Source organism: Aptenodytes patagonicus, chromosome 10 (genome assembly GCF_965638725.1).
Source record: "Aptenodytes patagonicus chromosome 10, bAptPat1.pri.cur, whole genome shotgun sequence".
Taxonomy (NCBI): Eukaryota; Metazoa; Chordata; class Aves; order Sphenisciformes; family Spheniscidae; genus Aptenodytes; species Aptenodytes patagonicus.
The window spans coordinates 1,606,138-1,625,856 of record NC_134958.1 but is presented as its reverse complement, the minus strand read 5'-3'; the positions used below and the strand labels follow the sequence as shown (position 1 = coordinate 1,625,856).

General features: G+C 46.8%; 1 protein-coding gene and 1 long non-coding RNA gene across 7 annotated transcripts in view; both read left to right on the top strand.

The window, feature by feature from the left end:
* Nucleotides 1-3,665, top strand: part of MAPK6 (mitogen-activated protein kinase 6) — a 61,115-nt gene extending 57,450 nt beyond the window's left edge. For all 6 annotated transcript variants that reach the window (XM_076347762.1, XM_076347759.1, XM_076347758.1 and 3 more), the window contains 2 exons: nucleotides 437-638; nucleotides 1,287-3,665. In XM_076347762.1, coding sequence (XP_076203877.1) covers nucleotides 437-638; nucleotides 1,287-2,385 — 1,301 coding nt within the window. In that variant the 3' untranslated portion in view covers nucleotides 2,386-3,665. The remainder of the gene's footprint in view (nucleotides 1-436; nucleotides 639-1,286) is intronic.
* A 3,717-nt stretch (nucleotides 3,666-7,382) lies between these two features.
* LOC143165232 (uncharacterized) lies at nucleotides 7,383-10,471 on the top strand. The gene is made up of 2 exons (XR_012996223.1): nucleotides 7,383-7,982; nucleotides 10,009-10,471. It is a non-coding gene; the product is annotated as an uncharacterized LOC143165232 (long non-coding RNA).
* The last annotated feature ends 9,248 nt before the right edge of the window (nucleotides 10,472-19,719 follow it).

Here is a 19,719-nt window from a genome sequence, read left to right as displayed (position 1 = left end):
TTCGCACTGGAAGACTGATTGAATTGCTCTCTTTTGAGACACTGGCCTTCCAAATATAAGGGAACATTGGAATGGAGTCAATGTAAAACAACTGTCTTTCAAATCTTGTTAAAAGAAAGTCCCCAAACCAAACTGACAGCAGTATTTCCTGGTAGCTGTTGGAGGATACTGATCCAGGGTGAAGCATTCTGTCTCTTAGCATTTCTTCCTGCTTTAAGTTAAATTATTGTTGATCTTAGATTTGACCTCTACTCTTCTAGCTTTCCTATGGCTACAGGATGCATGTTTGGCAGTATAGTGTCAGTAGCTGATACTTCACAGGTGGCTGCGTTTTAAGCAAATGCACACTTCTAGAGCAAAGCACTGCGCCGTAATCTTAAATTCTAGATGTCTGAAATGTCACTTTTCTCCTATTTAATGATAACTTTCTCTGCAGCGCTGGACTTTCTGGAGCAAATTTTGACGTTTAGTCCCATGGATCGATTGACAGCAGAAGAAGCTTTGTCCCATCCTTACATGAGCATTTATTCCTTTCCAACGGATGAGCCTATTTCAAGTCATCCTTTTCACATTGAAGATGAGGTTGATGATATTCTGCTGATGGATGAAAGTCACAGCCATATTTATAATTGGGAAAGGTAAATTTATCACTTAACTCTGGCATGTAACGTAACTGAATGGTTGTGTGCTTGAAGTAATGTTGCTTTATGGGCATCATTTCCTTTTCTGTTTGTTTCTTCTTCTTAAGTTGACCTGAGAATAAACTTTTCCCTTATAGGCAGTGCATTGTCATTGGGTTTATAATTCATTAGACTGACTTGGATATGCTGATGCATCCCTGAGACGCACTCAGGACTCTAGAATCTAAAGTTAACCCCTCCATTACTTTTTTCCCCCACAAAAAACATTTCTCTAAAAAAATAAACTTTAAATGGAGAGAGTTTTAAGTATGATTGTCTTCTCCAATGCTTAGCTCGTATAATAGTAAAGAGATTTACAGTAGTCATTTAAAGTCAGTTAAACACACTTTAAGGAAGAGTTCTGTAAATGGAGTGAGCTATTGTACATAATTCTGGACTTAAATCTTTCAGATGTGCGTGAGGATTACTTTATGCCAGATTAAATTAAAAACCTGGAAAAGGTACCTGATTGAATTGAGGAAAAACTTTATCTGTGTTGAATTGTCACTATTCTGTAAGGGAATTTCTAAACTTAACTGTCTCTGTCGTGGGAGCTAGAAGACTGTTTGTTTTTTCACTGCTAACACTTAGGAAATTGTTTTACAGATACCATGAAAGTCAGTTTTCAGACCATGACTGGCCTATTCATAATAACTATGAAGCTGATGAAGTTCAGCGTGATCCAAGGGCTCTTTCTGATGTTACTGATGAGGAAGAAGTGCAAATAGATCCTCGCAAATATTTGGATGGAGATCGTGAAAAGTATCTGGAGGATCCTGCCTTTGACACCCACTTCTCTACTGAGCCTTGCTGGCAGTATTCAGATCACCATGAAAACAAGTACTGTGATCTGGAATGTAGTCACACTTGTAATTACAAAATGAGGTCATCTTCATACCTAGATAATTTAGTTTGGCGAGACAGTGAAGTTAACCATTACTATGAGCCCAAGCTTATTATAGATCTTTCAAACTGGAAGGAACAGAGCAAAGAAAAGTCTGATAAGAAAGGCAAGTCTAAATGTGAAAAGAATGGGTTGGTGAAAGCTCAGATAGCACTTGAGGAAGCATCACAGCAACTTGTTGAAAAAGAAAGGGAGAAGAATCAAGGATTTGACTTTGATTCATTTATAGCAGAAACCATTCAGCTTAGTTTACAACACGAGTCTACTGATGTTGACAAATTAAATGACTTGAATAGCTCAGTGTCTCAAATAGAGTTGAAAGGATTAATATCAAAGTCAGTAAGCAGAGAGAAGCAGGAGAAAGGAATGGCTAATTTGGCACAGTTAGAAGCTCTGTACCAAACTTCTTGGGACAGTCAGTTTGTAAGTAGTGGGGAGGAGTGCTTCCTCATAGACCAGTTTTGTTGCGAAGTAAGGAAAGATGAACAAGCCGAAAAAGAAAACACTTACACCAGTTATTTGGACAAATTTTTTAGTAAGAAAGAAGATGCTGAAATGCTAGAACCTGAGCCAGTAGAAGAGGGGAAGCTTGGGGAGAAGGAAAGAGAAGAGAGCTTTCTCAGTAACAGTGGAGAACTCCTCTTCAACAAGCAGCTTGAGGCTATAGGTATTCCTCAGTTTCACAGCCCTGTTGGTTCGCCACTGAAATCAATACAGGCCACGTTAACGCCTTCTGCTATGAAATCATCTCCCCAAATTCCCCACAAAACGTACAGCAGCATTCTGAAACATCTAAATTAAAACACTCAGCAGACATTTCTTTTATATTCATGAGATGTGTTTGTCTTTTTTTATTACTAGTGTAAGTAATTTTTTTACTTGAATCAGACGGTGTAATTTTGGTATGGATTTCATTAGTTTTCTGTTTACCATTGTTTTTACAATCCAGAATTACTTTCTATACATGAGTTACTTTTGTTTTTAAACTGGCATGTCGTTTGCACACAAAATTAAAGAATAGAGCAAAATAATGCAAAATGCAGGAGGTAACAAAAAAATGCACTAAACCGAGAAAAAAAAACATTCTCTCAGTAAAACAGTGTCCATGTTTTGCAGAAAAAGAACCTTGCCTTGAAATTTACACAGTGAGACTGTACATAATTGCATGAAAATATCTATTTTTCCCAAAACATTTTTTCATTCATGCGTATTTTAGAGTTTTTCATACTGTACACATTTCTTAGACACATGATACCAGCAGCAACTGAAATGAATGCAGAATTTGGTACGCATGTGTTATCTACCTCAAGGTAACAGCAGTATGTGGCAAAACATTAACCACCCATAGTGCTTCTCATTATGCACTTCTATTTAGCCAGCATTATTGTAGTAGCTATTCTTATTGAAAATCATTCAATATTTATAAATGTTCTGGTATGCATTCTTTATAGTGAAGTGTTAATATGCAGCACTTTTATTTATTTTAGCAAATAAGTATATTTCTGTAATTATAGAAAGTCAACTTAATTTTTGAGTTACTTTTCAGATAAAAGTTTTTGTTTAGCACTATGGTTTTATTGCCTACATAGCTGGATATATATTAACATCGGCTTATTCTGAGGCTATCCAATACATTTTTTATTTTTATTTTTTAGTTTTCATTTCAAGTAAAGCACTCACTGTGTATAGGAATTTGTAATTGGAGGTGCTTGATCTCTACAAAAGAAATTAGGAATTGCTTTATTATCAAATGCTCCTAGAAGTCTTAATTGTGTTCATTTTTTAAAAATTTTGTAATGTTAGTTGTGTGCATGGAAATAATTAAGGTACAACATTACTGTAGGTTAAAGTTCTATATGGTGAGACATTTTGTTTTTACTGTATGTTTTTACTGAATGATTCCTGTCCCGCTCCCACCCCCCCTCAAAAGCAAGCATGAATAAAATTAGGTTAAATATAGCATGTAGCATCTCGGTCTTCTGAAAATTTGTTTTACCTTCTGATTTTTTTAAGTACTGGATGTATCATTGGCTCCCCTGTTTAAAACGAAAAACAAATAAAAACATGGCCAGCAAAAATGACTGTTGTGTGTGTTGGTGGTTTGTACAATGGGAGATAAAGAGGTGCTACTGTAATGCAGCTGGCTGTGTTGTGGAGGCAGGCCTGCCCGCACGCACGCCCCAATCCGAGGTGCTCCAGGGAGCACGAGAAGTTGTCTGGCAGTCTACCCTGGAACTGCCGCCGCCGGGGATGCAGCGCCCTGGAAGGAGACTCCAGAAGAATACCTCTGTCCCAGTGCCTACGGCCCGTATTTAAGAAGATCTTCTGTAATGGTATGGCTATGAAAGCGTAAGTGTGCGGTAGCGTCAGTAACCATTTTTGATGAAAATACAATTGACTTCCAGAGCATAAGTGAGCATGACTGTTTCATCAGCTTTTTAGACGGAATAGTGTTAAAGTGGAAAAGCTGCTGCGAGCGCGTGTGAGCACCTTCACTCCAGGTTGCCAGCGACATGAAGGTAATCGTGCGGGTCCCTCAGCCAAGAGCCTGGCTGGAGCACTTTGATTTCAGGAGCAGGACCAGGTAACTCCTATGGGATGTTTCAAAATGTGCAGATCGGGTCTCTGTTGCAGCAAGCCCTGAGAACGGTATGTATTTCTCTTCCAGTTCCTCCTGTCAGAACCATTCCTGAGGGAGCTAATTAGCCGTACAATAAAGCTACATCTTTTGGCAAACTCCTACACCTTTTTCTATGACAGTGTCTTAGTTCCTCCAAATTTTTCCATCCCTCCTCCCTGGCTCTGGCAGATGGTGCAGCTGCAACTCGCTTAAAACAAGGAGCTGCCCCTTCAACATAGCAGAAAATGGTCACCTGGGGAGGTGGGACACAGCGCGTGTCCTTGGGCATGGTATGTGAACGTTTACGCAGCCGTATCAATTTCTGTGTACGGGGCCGTAGGGAGGAGGAGATGGCTGGTTGCCCTCTCCTAGGCAAGGGACTGTTTTGAAGTGGTGTGGTAGGGTGGTGGTGGTTTTTTTTTTTCCTGAGATTGGATGAAAGCAGTGGGTGGGAAGCGCTTAGAAACTGGAAACAAAATTCAGCTTCCAAACATCTCGTGCAAATGATGTCTCTTGTTTTGTTGTGTGGTGGGTTTTTTTTTTTTTTCCCCTTCTTTGAGAACACCAATCAAACTCAACAGTACTTAAGAAGCCTGTGATGGTAGAAAGGGAACATTTTGCACTCAAAAAGGAAGGGGAGAGTCAAGTGTTGAGCCTAAATCCAGCAGGGTGCTTCACTGCCTTTGACTTCTGTTTGTGCTGGGGGAGCAATGCTGTACAGGCACTGCTGGCTGCTTTGGTGAAAACCCTGCTCTCGTAACGGGCTCCATCCACGGATCGTTGGAGGGTACAGCTAGGCAGTCTGGATTATGAAGTAGAAGTAATTCCCTATGTGGAGATGATTAAAGGAAGTAAAAGTGCTTCCTAAGGACCATGCAAAGTGAAATCTACTGCCAGAAAGGGAAGATAACTCTGAGTGTGGAGCTGGGTTCTCCCCTGGCAAACCGCAGGAGTCCTGCCTTGGGAGAGCAGCCTGCAGAAAGTGCAGGGTTTCGCCGGGTCTTCCCAGGGGGTGGAAGGTGGTTTCTGTCCCGCGCTCATCAGCCATGTCCATCCCTGCAAGAAAAAATAGGGCAGTTACATGTTGTAGCCCTTTGGCTGTGACCTAGCAACTGAATTGTCTTTAAAAACAAATTATGAAGAGCCTTAAATTGTAAGCCAGATAAAGGGACCACTGTTGCCTGCCAAGGTGCTTGCCAAGTAAAATGGAACACCCTTATTTAACAAAAAAACAAGAAATGAGAATGTTAAACGTCTTTTAAAATTATCTTTTCTTCTCTATGTGGTCTTTGGTTAAAAGGCAGCATTTTAAAGCATGTCTAACAAGAACTTCAGCTAGAAGAGTTGATGTTTACCCTTACTGAACAGACCAGGACAGAGCATGTTACATGTACTGTCATCACGTGAGATCTGGTAACTGCAAACTGGCACAATGCTTAACAGTTTGTTCTGATCGGGAGTTCTCAGTCATGGTCAGTTAACTTTCTCACAATTGTATTTAATTTTAATTAAGAGTTGCTATACATAATCTCAGCTATTTATGTAAGACTTTGCCCATGCCGCTGTTAGTGGTACGATGACAGCACGAGCAGCGTGTCTCAGCTAGTCTTTGCCTTGAGCACAACTGCTCTGCTGGGGCTGTAGGCTGGACGTAACCAGCTGGGACCTGGGGCAGCTGGGCAGTCCCTGCTGCTGCATCTTCTCCGCCCCGGTCGGCAAGGTGGCCTGTATCTGCAGCAATGAGTCCCCTGCCTACAGCTAAATTTGTATGCCCCGATTTACTTCGTTTTCCTGTCACCTTGCTATCGCTTTTTCTGTGCTGTAGAAGTCCTTAGCAGTGTGCCTGGTACATACGTTTAAACCCTTGCTCAATTCTCACTTTGGCCTGGCTTATTGCCTGGAGGCATTAGTTTACAGACAAGTTTTTGATGCCTTTTCTTACAGGGGGGAGGCTTCCTCCTGGAGAGTTTTTCTTCTGTATGCAACTAATGTTGCTCTGGGGCTATTTTTGCTATTTTTTTCTGTCCCCTTCTAAACTCTGCGATAGTCAGAGATAGCAAGTTTTTCCACGTGTGGACTCTTCATCCCCTGTTCTACAGGTATGTATGCTACAAAACACAGAGAACTGTAGTTAAGGGTCCTGAGGAATTCAGTGACACGCAGCGGTGCAGATTATTTCTGGGTATCAATAGAGGGGGAAAAGCATCCTTAAACTAAATCTGCTCTCACAAGTTGTCTTCCCTTTATTTATGCTCATTTTGCTTTTCTATTGCTGAGATTTGGAAGTGCTTGTCAAGCCTTCAGTTAGGTTTTACACATAATTAAACAGTAAATGTCCTCGTTCTTCCGAAGATGCAATCCTGAGCAACAGCAGCCCTGAACCAATTCGTTCCTTATTCCTTGAATTATTCCAGTGCTTTCAAAATCCTGCAAATTCTTGTTTGTTGTTCTGCCGCTGTTTGCGTCAGACTTGAGCTGAGCAACCTGGGAAGTAACGCTGCGGGGTATTTAGTAACAAGCAAATAATCCAGATCACCGCTGGCACCCAGCACTCTTGGGCTTCCATTCCAGTGTCTCTATATTTAAAATGGTTATCTGCTTACTCCGAGTGCTATTTGAGAACTCCTTAAAATATTGACTGTTGAAAAGTTCAATGACTTCTTTTGACTGAGAATTAGCGTCGCCCGTAAGGTGATTTGCATGCACCAGACCACGTGCGGAGGCAGCTCTGCCCCGGTAGCCCCTGTGGACGTGGTGATTAGCCGGGTACGGCCGCGCTCTGCAAATAGCTGTGTGAATAGCTGGCAGCAGCCGTCGCGTCGTGTCATTGGCTTTCCTCTGGAACCTGTCTGTCACATCCTGACTGCAAAGCAGCCCTTCTGTAGTGAACTCAGATAATAAAATTCCTCTTGTAATCTATGTGCTGGTCTACAGCAGCCAAAATTACTTTTAACCTTTATGTCACCCAGCCTGGATGTTATGCGTGGCATGAAATACGAAAGCGTGCTTTTTGCAGTTGGGTGCAGGACAGGGAACTTATGACTTGTCTGGCTTCGGAGCCAGCGATACCATTGCCTTTCGCAACCCGCTCGCCCTCCCCGGCTTTGGTTCCCTTGTTGATAAAACAGAGGTGCTGGGCTGTGATGACCCGCAGGACTGCGGGCCGTGTGGCTGGGCTAGTGCATCCTGCGCCGCCAGCGGGGCGGGGGTCCCTCGCTGTCCCCTGGGATGGAGGGCCGCTGGCTGAGGGCACGGCTACACGGAAAGGGATGTGGGGAAGGACTTCTCCTTCTGTGTTAGTGGGGGACTTGGGTTAATCTGCCCTCACCGATAATACAGTCAATGGGTGTTTCTAGGGTAGGGAGTCATTACTAAATTGGTGGCTGACGGTTTGTTGGGTTTTTTTCAGTTTTAACATTTGTTTCCTAATCGGTAGAAGGCTGATACATTTTGTCCTAATTCGGTATAGTTCCACATTAACTTGTGCCTTCGCTTACGCTTTTGATTTTTCCAAATTTCTTGTAACTTCTGGTTTAGGCTTATTATATTCTTCCAGTAATCATTCGTGGCTGAGTACAGTCCAAGGCCTGTGGGTGATCTCCTGCCTGCTTGGTTAAAGATTGCTGGCCACTCTCAGAATAGATGTGAGGCCTAATAAAATACAGGCTTTCCTTTATATCTGAATTTTGCCATGTTCCTCAAGTCATACCCCAAGGCTCCGGTGCTGTGCAGCATGGAGGCTTCTTTGCCACACTAATCCCACTGTGGCTGGTGCAAGGTAAGTATAAACCTAGTCGTTTTTCTGTGTCATCATCTCCACAGCATCTTCCAAAAAGGCGTCTCCACGCCGCAAGGTAGCCAGGGTAGAGTTTCTGCTTTACAAGATGGTTGATCCTTAGACACGCTTTTAGTTTGCGGCCCAGGCTTCAGCTATGGATGCTCCAAACCTGGACACTGGCAATAAAAGGACATTTTGTCATTCTTGTTCTTGGGGGTGCCGTTCAGACTGGATTAGAGCTTAAATTTTCAGTGCTAGAGGCTGTAGAGAGACGACATGTCCATTCAATGTCTGTCTTGAATTTTATCATTTTTAATCATTTAAAGTCATGGAACTGAATGACAGATTTATTGTGACTTCTGTGTTTGTTTGGATATAGATTTAAACAGTACAGTCCTTGAAATAGCTGGATAACTAGCAGAGACATTTTTAAAGCCTATGATTAAGAAAGCAGATGGGTTTGGTTTTTATTTTGTGTTACATCTGCCTCAGATTTTTTTCTGCTAATTCTACAGAGTTTCTTAGCAAATTTGATGTTGACACATACTGAAAGATTAAGTTACTTCTACATGCTAAGTTGTCTTTTGGACCCTTATGCATGATACTTCACTGATTTTCCATGATTCTTTATTTTCTTTTTACTTGCTTTATACTTCATGCTGAGAGACCCTCAGCTGTTTGAGTCTCTCAATTTTACATCACACCTAGCCCGGTGAAGGAGCAAGGTGCCAGTCTATACAGCTATTGGAGTGCAGAGCAGACGGGAATGTCCTTTGGGTATTGCTAGCACTTATATTTCTATTGACCTTGCTAACTGCATCACGTAGAGTACAGCATAGATTTCCAGCGAGACAAGGTACAAAACCTCACCGTGACTGGCTTAGGGACCTGTATGGAGTGAGGAGATTTATCATCCAGGGCAGAGGGAATCCAAGAGTAAAGCAAACCCTGAAATTCAAATGGAGCCGTGGCAAGCTGCGCAGCCACCGTGCGGCTCACAGTTTGCAGCTGCACACCAAAAATTCACCGCTAGCTAGGGAGAGCATGGAAGAGTGGCTGTCCAAACCTGTGTGGCTTTTACTTGGGTAGTTAATCGTTGCCTCATTTCTCTTGTCCTGATAAAAGCATAATTATGTCAGCAATGAAGCAGGTTTTTTGGTTCTTCATCCATTATGCAGCAAGATATGGAAGCACATAGTTGCTTGATTTAGTGGCTGAGTGGATTGGAAATGACTTGATGTGAAGTGGGCTGTTGGCCATGGTGGGGGTTTGGGGCCAGCGGCAGGTACCAGTGCCGGCAGCGGAGAGGAGCCGGGGCGTGACCAGGGGAGAGTCCAGCTCATCCTCCAAAATGCTGCTACAGCCCGGGGAGGAGATTTCCACCCTGCCTGCCAGGAATTACAGTCTGCGTTGGCATGGGCGGGAGGAAAAATATGATGGGAAACAGGGAGATTAAAATAACCCCAGTGAAAACAGGATGTTGGAAAGCTGGTAACGGAGCGGGGCTGCAGGGCCGTCTGTCTGCGGAAGGCTGTCTGTCTGTCTGCGGAGGGCTGCCGGGAGCAGGGAGGCTCTCGCACAGGGGCTGTTTGGGGGAAAACACCCAGTTCTCACATGCTTATGGGCCCACACCAAACCCCCGAGGCAGAGGCAGCACGGCTCTGCTGGCAGCAGGCTGGCATCTTGTGTTCCCCAAAACATGACTGATCATGGCTATTTACACAAATGTGTTCGCTCACCTTCTCTCAACACCTGCCTGCTCTCTTTTTCATCGGATGAAGGTCATAAACCATTCCCTACAACACATCAGGCTGGCACCACATTTATTTAACTGATACGACCTCACAGGCGCTGCCAAGCAGCGAAATGAAGCTCTATTTCACAGCTCGGCTGTCACTAGGGAGCTCTATTTCTCCCAGCTGATCGCAGCCTGCTCTCCGAGCTGTGATCCATGGCTTCCTTCCAGCCTAAAACAAAATAAAAACCAAACAGTGTTTTTCTCTTGCTAACTGACTCTTCCTTTCAGGGGCTGACAGCAGCAGTTACCGGCGTGGATTTATGGCAGGCTTGGCGGGTCCCTGCAGACGGGGGAGCTGGTTCCCATCACCAGTAGCCGGTTTGCGAACCGTCAGAGGTTTTTGCTGCAGCTGGTGATGGGCTGCCGGCTGGTGCTCGGCCAGCTCGTTGAATCCCTCGCACGCCCATCGCTGAAGTGTTTCTGCTCCTTTGCGAGCCGGGAGAGTCTGAGTGCCAGAGGCTGGTTTCAGCCTGGGAGGACGTGGTGGGCTCGCAAGAGGGCTCTACATTGCAAAGTCCCAGTCTCCAGCACGTGTAGACCACGCTCAGAAGCAAGCATGAACTCAGCCTTAACCCTGTAATTTATGAGTTCATTGAGCCATTAGAAAATGCATAATAAAATCTCTGAGGCTAAACTAAACTGGTTTATTCTTTAAGGTAAAATAAACATTACTATTTTCGATGAGTCCAAACTGCTATCCACTTATTTACCATCCATGGTCAAATTTAATCTGCTATGTACACTGTAAGTCACCAGTGTTTGTCAATGCAATGCAGAATCAGATGGATGCAAAACAGTCCTTGGGTAAGAACTGTGTCATCAGTCTTAATCAGCTGGGCTGTGGTTATCCCAGAGCAGTTCTTCCTGGCCATCTGGTCTTCTCCCAGTTGGGCGTTACACCCAGATAGGCATCAGTCTAGTCTCTGTGAGCTTTCAGCAGAGGAAGGAAAGCTCAGTAAATGGCAGGCACCCCCAGGCTCTGCCCAGCACCGTGCAAGTCCCGCAGCAGTGAAGCTGAGCTCCGCTGGGTTTCCCTGGTGCATCTGCAAGTTACTTTTCTCATCAGCGTTGCGGATGATTGGGGTCCTTAGGATGCCAGCATGGCTAGTATTTCCTATAGCCTCGGCTTCTCTTCTTCCATGCTCAATGAGACAGATTTGCTCTCCGGGTCCATAAAATAGTTGAAATGCTATGCTCATCCATGAACATCACAGATGTTCACTACATCCCCTGGCTTTTATGACAGGTGAGAAATATTAGAAGGTGATGGACTGCTTGAAGTGAAATAATTAGCTGGAGTTAGTGGCCTGCCTGCCCCAGAGCTCAGGCAGTTCCCTGGAGCAGGGGGATGCCGAGCTCCTCTAACGATCAGCCCCAGTACAATTTTTTCCCAAGCAGAAAAGAGAAGATTTTTAAGCTGAACTTCTTCACTGTTGCAGGATTTGACATGAATTTTGGCATCTGCAGGCAGTGTCACACGAGAGCCGGCTTCAAACCCACGGAGCCAGAGCTGGGGAGCCCCCAGCACACCGGGGGGGAGGCAGGGGCACCCCTGTGGCAGCCCAGAAAACAGATCAAATTCATGTTAGTTTTAAGTATTCAGATCTAAAAATCTCTCCAGGCACCACTTTAATCCAATTTACAGCGTCTGGCTCAAGTGAAGTATGAGAAGAATTTGCTTAAGCTATTTGAGTGGCGATGTGCAGCGGTGGGGAGCTGGGCAGGCAGGGCAGCCACCTGGCACCGGGCTCCTGTCCCCTGGGACCGTGGTGACCCAGCAGCCAGGAGGGCTCAGGCAGCCCGGGGTTGGGAAAGCACCAGCTCCCCAGCACAGGCACCCTGCACACCGGCAGCGAGGACAGAGTGGTAGCAGGTCGGTGGCAGACCACCTTAGTCCTTCCCCACCTTCTCCTTAAAATACTCAGGAAGCTGCTGTAAAAACCAGGTTGGAGACCTTACTGCTCATGCCCTTGAGTAATTTGCCAGCGGGGCATGTTGCCTCCGGGTGTCAGGGCACCCCATTGCCATCTCACTGCCACGCACCTCCCCAGCCCCATCGCCCACCCAGCTGAGCTCACAGAAATTTGGGAATGAGATCGTTTTCAAATAGTTTAAGCCACCTTCGCTTCCTGGTGAAGGAAAGACTCAGAAGGCTTTGCAGCGTGCTCAGGTGTTAACTGCTTTCCTCCTGCACCCCTAAGAAATGCGTGTGTTGTCTTTTCCACTCTACGGCAGGGAAAATGGAAGATGGAGTGGTCAAGCCTTGCCCCAACAGAGCAGGGTGCTGGCTGGGGTGGGACAAACCGGGCTCCTCCGAGATGCTGGAGTTTGAGTCACCTCGCAAGAAGCCTTAAGGTAAGGAGAAAAAGTCATTTACAGCTTTAGCTCTTACTTTGTCCCTGAAGTCTATGTAATGTCCTGGCCATTTATAGAAACTGATGAACCATGTCATCTGAATATGGAGCAGTCGCAGGGAGAATTGGAGCAGCGGTGGTGATTAAGGGTAGCGTCCAGATGAGAAAGTGGTGGGAGAGCTCAGCGCTGTGCTCCTGCCAGCGAGCAAAGTCTGACGGTGCCAGGGAGCAGTGCCATTTGGCAGAGGTAGCACATCCCGCCTGGAGACAGCGCTCTGGCCGTGCTGCCTTGGAAAGGCGAGAGAGGGCTCTGGGCTCTGCTGGGGTTTGCTGGCTGGCCTTTGCAGCGGCAAAGGAGTGGGTCTCGCTGAGACACACGCTGCGATGCTGGGGCAGCGCCCGGCCTCAGGGTGGATGGTGCCCCCGGTGCACGCCGTGCCCAGCCGTGGGGGCGATGCCGGAGGGCACAGCGGTGACCGCATTTCTGTCTGGGCTCTCAGCTGCTCAGCACCCCCTGCCAGTCCTGCGGGAAATCCCACCGGCCCCTCCTCCCCCAGGCTCTTACTGTCGGGGTTCGTGGGGTTCCCTCGCCCAGCCGAAATGAAAGCGGCATGCCGGGGAGCGCAAACCCAGGGTGCACAGCTGGCTGTCCCAACCAAGTGACTCGGTGCTGTCACAGCAGTGTTTACCAAGACCGCATGCCATTTTCCTTGTGGCATTTCTGTGTCTCTGCCCCGGCCCTGCTGCACACAGCTGCTGCTCCCGCCCTTCTCCTTGGCTGAGGGTTGCAACACTGGAACGGTTCCTGACCTTGCTTTCAGAGACAACGTGGAGGGCGAAAAAGAGACGTAAGGTTTGGTCCAGACTGACTGAAAGGGAGGGAAGATCAGGTAAGCCTGTTACTACCGAAATTGTGCCGTTTACCACGGTAGCATTCATGACTTGGGCCAACAGAGAGGTCTCGGGGGTGGCATCATCACTGCGAGGTGGGATCTTCCACTTCTCTGTTTTTGGAGTTTCTCACACCGGGTAACTGAGGCGGGGCCAGCATCCAACTGCTGCCTAAGGACCTCTTTGCCACGGTGGTGCTGGAGCCCCCACGTTGCTGGCAGCGGCCACCACACCACCTCTGCCTGCGTGGGCAGAGACTGCCTTTCCCCGAGAGCCGTGTTGTAACGCCCTGATGAAGCTGTGACGTACGGACCCCGTGTGCACCCATGGCCCGACAGCGCAGTGCAGTCTTACCCCAGCCCTGTAGTAAAGCAGCTTGTTCTGGCATATGACGGGAAACAAACCTTTCCGCGGCCGTGGCACAGCAGCGTGAGCTGGCCCTAGGGCCGGCTTCTGCAGTCACGTGGCCCTGCATCCAAAGTGGTTCAACTGCCTCTGGTGCAGTTGTACATGTATTTTACGGCCATTGTCACCATCTTTCCTGCCTTCCCCTCAGAGGAGAGCTTGGGGAATAATTAATTCATTAGAAAATATTGTTGTACAAATGCTGATGTTAAGTCATTTTATATTGCTAAATAATCAGTTCCAGTTGATGCTTTTTTTTAATTTCTGAGAATGATGCCGCAGTCACTTGGGTGATGGCAGTAGTGCTCCCACCCGCCGTAACAGCCCGGACTTTAGGAGGTTGGCCGGGCAGTGCTGAGCTGCCATCTCTGCTATGTTGGCAGCACATCCACAGCATTACAAATGAAAATTTCCAAACATGAAGGCAGCACTGAGGGAGAGGAAAATTTCCCTCCAGCGAAGTATTCTGCTATTGCCGGGGCAGCGTGGAGCGAAAGCAAAAAGGATTTCAAGACCAGCTTTCGGCTGCATGTTGAGGCTCTGATTATAAAATGCAGCCTGAATGCACCGTGCCTGAACCAACCCCTCCCCCTGCCCAAACCTTAAGCCGAAGGATTTAAACAAGCCCTTATGTAATATGGTTTATAGTGTTTCCAGTAGAAATAGGTGTTCTAAATATAAATGATTTGCAGATAAAATAGGCTTATATAAAATGCTTTACTTTTATATAACCCTATATTGGCATTGCACCCGACACCTCCGTCAGCCACGAGCCCAGCAGGAGTGTGCGCAGTGCCGACTGCCCGGTGCCGGCTATGCCCAGTGCCGACTGCCCGGTGCCGGCTGTGCCCGGTGCCGGCTGTGCCCGGTGCGGGTGCCTGCCTGGTGGGGCGCAGGCTCGGGTCTGCACTGGCATCTGCAGTCACAGGCCAATCCCCGTCCTGTCCCCACCCCGCCAGCCAGTGCCCCCCCAGGGACGGTGCCTCCTGGAACAGGCGTGCTTGGGTTGGTACTTCTCATGTTGAAGTCCCTTCCTTCTCCCTGCCTGGGGATTCACTCGCCGCAGCGATCGCAGGAGCCTCCCCATCAGTGTCGGCCCCCGGGGCGGTGGGGACACCCCCAGTTTCTAGCAGCAGCGCCATGGTGGTGGTGATCATCCAGGCTCAGCAGCTGGAGGTTGCAGGTACTGTCCCTTGGGGTCAACTGCTTTGGTCCTTTAGGCAAAGAAAGTTGTTTTGAACATTGAGAGCTGGATATCTCCTTCATCCCTACATGCATGAAGGGATGTGTGTGCATATATGTGCGTGTGTGTGTATATATGTGTGTGTATGTATTTATACACATATGACACAGTAAAAGAACATGCTGATGGCCTCCAGCTCAGGGTTTGCAGCATGGCCTCGGGCTGTGGGCTCTTCCCAAGCTGTGGCCACAAGCCCGGTCAGCAGCCAGGAGCAGCTTGCCATCACAGCGAGGCCATCTGAACTTCAGGCTCTTAAGCGAAGTATCTCCTTCGCCACAGAGCATGCCATCAAAGGGTGAGCCCTCGTGTGCGATGCCTCTTCTCCACGGCCAGCTTCATCAAGACTGTGGTTGATCGAAGCCTCTGTGCTTCCCGTCCAGCTCAGTACTGCATCAGGAGCCATGACAGCGGCCACTGATAAGGCTAGCGACAATTAGCTTGGAAATAGTGTCTTCTGAGCAGAAAACAATGGTTGCTACGTTACAACCTTTATGTATGGGAAAAATATTTAGTCAAATCTTGCACAACAGCCTTCAGTGCATCACACCAACTGTTTGCTCTTAGGGGAAGGACTGATTACTAAGTATTTTTAGCTACCGACATGTGTACAACACATGCATATAATTCTATATAAGTATATAGAGGTATGTATAGATATGCATATCTTGTTTATACACACATATATATTTTCATTTTCATATATATGAGAAACAAGAATGAGTTTTTCAGCTACAGTGTATTTTTACAACAGATCAGTATAATTTATCTCTCTGCCATTAACATTTCTATCCAAATAACGCCTTATTTATGCTGACTCCAGAGAAGCTCTTTTGACAACATGGGAAGATGCTTTTTATTGTGAAGCCAGAACTGTCAGCAGCCGCTATTATTGCTGGTGGGACTGTCAGTTCTCCAGGTAACATGACTTCATTTTTAATCCAGGTCTGTTGGAAGATATTTCATCCGTCCTGCTTTTGTCAGTCACGGAAGGCAAACTTGCCATGAAGAAATGTTATGATGTGTGACCTTTGAAAGTGACTGTTGCCCTTTCCATCTTGGTCTGTGCTCTATTCTTCATAAAAGCCTGTTTCTGTGGTGCATTACGGGGGAAATAAGCCATTCATCTTTGTCTCCGCTGCCCTCACTTCTGCTGGGGGAGTCACTCCCTGCAGGCGTGTGGAGAACGCTGGGTCAAGCAGCACTTGGGCATCTTCTAGAGCTGGACGTGCAGCGATTCACCAATCACTTCCTTTTGGAACTCAATAGTTGTCTGTAGTACAAGTGCTTCTGACCCCCAAAAGTTATTAAATAAAGTCATACACAACTAAAAAGCAAAAAAAACCCCACCAAAACAGAACAACAGATCTACAAAGCGGTCACAGAGTGTTTTAGACCTCCCAGCACTGAGGCCACCTTAGCAGCCCTGCCATGGAGGCTGCACTTGAGCCTCAGGTGTACCTTCAGATGCATCGATGTAGCTGGGGTGCAGCAGCTTTTTAAATTTAAATTAATGGCTTTCATAAGTACACGGAAGGCTTTTGGGAGCTTAAATAGGAGGTGTCTGTGTAAGGTATGGTTGTGTGAAGAACGGCATAGCAGAGTGAGGTCCGGAGACCTCCTTTTGCTCAGGGCATTGACAACATGGCCATGTCGATGCGGCGTTTCGGAGCAGGCCTGCTGCCATGGCAGGTCCCTCTCCTCTCCTCTCCTCTCCTCTCCTCTCCTCTCCTCTCCTCTCCTCTCCTCTCCTCTCCTCTCCGGGGAGGAGGTACGATGTGTTTTGCAGGTTCCAGGGGGGTCTGCAGACCTTTGTAGTCAAACAACCTCGACACAATACACTTAAGCTCAGATTTTACTTTACCCTTTATCAGTTTTTGTCTCTGTGGTTTGAGTCACACAGCCCTTTGGGCATTTACCCCCCCCCCCCCATGAACGGCCATTGCTGATGCATCAGTGCATCCCTGCCGTTGGAGCTGCTGGCATCCCTGGGGCAGCGGGGTACAGACCGTAGCCCCAAAACCTCTTTAAAACAAATCTGAGCCTCTGCCCAGCCTGCCTGCAGCAGTGCCAGGTTGCAATCCACTGGTTAAGCTCGCCAGTCTAATTCTAGTCCTCCACGGCACAGCTTCACAGACATTCTTAGCTTAGAGAAAGAGGCTTAGTGCGCCTATTCTTCTGGAGGGGGCTACAGATGGGGCTGCGGCTATGCTTTCTGTATGGGGTGGGTGCCCTAACCTTGCTCCCAATGTCCTGGCGCAGGGCAAGCTGGCAGTGTCCTGGGGAAGGGTGTGTATCACAGTGGGGGACACACGGCACACAGTGGAGCTGGAGCACGCTGGCAGCAGCAGCTCAGAGACAGAGGGCGAGTCCTCCTGTACCCCCCAGACCCCAGAATGAAACCTCTCTTTGCCAGCACGGCTGCCTGGGTGCAGCCAAGAAATACCTGTGCTCTCCATGGCTGTTTGCTACCAGGAGCTCAGCAAATTGTCTCCTCCTGCCACTTTCCCTTGGGCTAGCGCACAGACAGGTCGGACGCTGCTGGAGCGGGCAAAGCCACAGGCTGGCATGAACACGGTGCTGAGCCCATGGAGTTTCTTCCTTTATGAGGCAGGAAAGAAGATAGAGCAGCATAAGCCACTGCTATGATAACGGACCTGGAACCACCTTCAAGTTATAACACCTCTATATTAGTATTGAAAGATTCCCAGTGCAACCAAGGTAGAGAGTTATAACGGAAGAAATAAATACATTCCTGTGTGTAACCAGGGCCACAGGGAACCCTTCTCTCCCCCAGCAAATGCCAGAAAATATGCCAAAAGCCAGTCAGGAGCAAAACCCAGTTTGCTCTTTGTACAGTGAAGCACTGGCTCCCAGGTAGGGCTGCAAAGCATGAAGAAATGATGACCCTTGGTCTGAATGCTTGGTGCTGGCGTTGCTGTTTGAACCCAGGGCTCTGCCAGTTCCCGCATGCTGTGGCAGCCAGCGGGGTACTGCAACCCTGCTGCCAAACGTGATGGGGCTGAAGAACGTGGTAAAAACCCCACAGCTGCAGAGAGGGCTGCAAACCTCTTACACCCCCTGAGGCTCCTTAGGGACCATTTGAGCTCAACAACAAAAAAAGTTATATTACATATATAATATATAGCATTATATACCTATATAAAAAATACAGCATTATATGTACTAAACTTTCTATTATATATACATAAATATATATGTAAACATTATATATGCATAACACACATTCATATAGACATGTATGAATAGGTGTATGTGTATATATGCATACATGTATGTCTATATATACATATAGGTGTATGTATATAAAAAATATATGTACATACATAGCATGTCTATGTGTATATGTATACATACATGTATACGTATATATGTATGGGTGTATAGACTATTCTGTATGTGTATTTAGACTAATGTATAGAATAGGTGTATATATACACATACACATATATGTGTGTGTATATATATACATTCAAATATACTGTCTACACAGATGTGTATGTATATAAAATATATACATATTTGCCCTTACAATTCATTAAGGAAACTAAATTTCGGTTGCAGTGATCAGCCCACAAAAACTAAGCTGTCACTAAAAACCCACCCCTTCCCCTTATACTGTTCTGCTATATGTCTGAGAGGATGGTTATTAATGTGCCACTTTATTTTTCCAGTAAGTATGAAAAAAATAAATGCTAAGAAAACTGCCAGAAGAATTTTGCTTATTTTTCCTGGTTCGAAGCTGGGTGATACGGCGCTCAGCATGAAGACGTACGTAAGACTATGAGCCACACTCTTTAAAACTTAAGCCAACTTAAGCAGCAGCTCCTGGCAGCAACCCTTGGCAAGCCTCGGGCCGTGTGGGTGGCACCATTTCTTCAGACATCTTGGAGGCTCTGCTAGAGGCCTTAGTTTGGCCACTGTGTGAGTGCTGCTGGGTGACAGCTCAGCTTACTTAGCACACTTTTCCTGCTGTGCTCTATTAGCTTATTTTTATTGCTGTGCTCCTTCCCAGATTGCTTTCTATTCCATACCCCTGAACTACAAAAAATGCTATGTATTTGCTGCAGAAAGGCAGGGTGCTGGAAGGAGCATAGCTTGCAGCAGCAGCTGGAGAACTGGTTTAATGGCTTCTGTTAACAGCCTGCAGCAAGTATGCATGAAACCAAGATAGGGCAAAAACTCTGCTGAGCTGGAGTCAGAAAGATGTCATCCTACCCCCTGCGTGCACTAGTGCCACCAGAGCCGCTCTGCCTGCCTACCTCCCTGCCGATGTCAGAGGGGTTTGTCTGAATGGTGCCAGGAGAGACTTGCTCCTATAGCCTTTGCAGTACTGCGCTTGCAGCCGGGTAGGAAGCACAGAGCTGGTGACTAAACTCTGGCTTTAATGTCCAAAACTGCAGATCAAAAAAAAAAGATATCATTTTACTGGCAAAATATTCAGGTGAGTATTTTTTGCAGGCACGAACCGAGCAGCTGCTTGGTGGCCAGGTAGCAAGTGGCTGGGAGAGGTCTCTGTGTTCCTGTGGAGGGTGCTACTGAGTTCATGCTCATGGAAAGCTGACAGCAACATTTCTGAGCCAGACAGACATCTCTGCAGAGAGGAAGGCAGCTGAAAACAGAGCTGACCCTTGTTAATGGTGTAAATCCTATCTTTTTTTGCAAGAGGCATGACATGCACACTTCTGTTAAAGTAACAGCATAAAGCACCAAGAACAACCACTGGAAATTTGGCAACATCTGGTTTTCAGTGCTGAAAACATGCCAGCCCACTCAGGCAAATGTGGGACAATTTTAGGAGCTGAAAGACAAGATGAAACGGAGCTACACCCTTGTGCCTTGTATCTGGTGTGGTGAGAGGCTGGCCACCACGCTCTCGTGCTCTGCGGGCTGGCTGGCAGCCTGCTGCCGTCCGGGCGCTGGCCAGGCTCAGTCTTGGCATCCCCAGCTCAGGCGCGAAGCCTGCAGGAGATGGTGCCTCCATTTGCAGACGAGATGGTCTCTTGCTCACCAAACGGCACCGCTTGC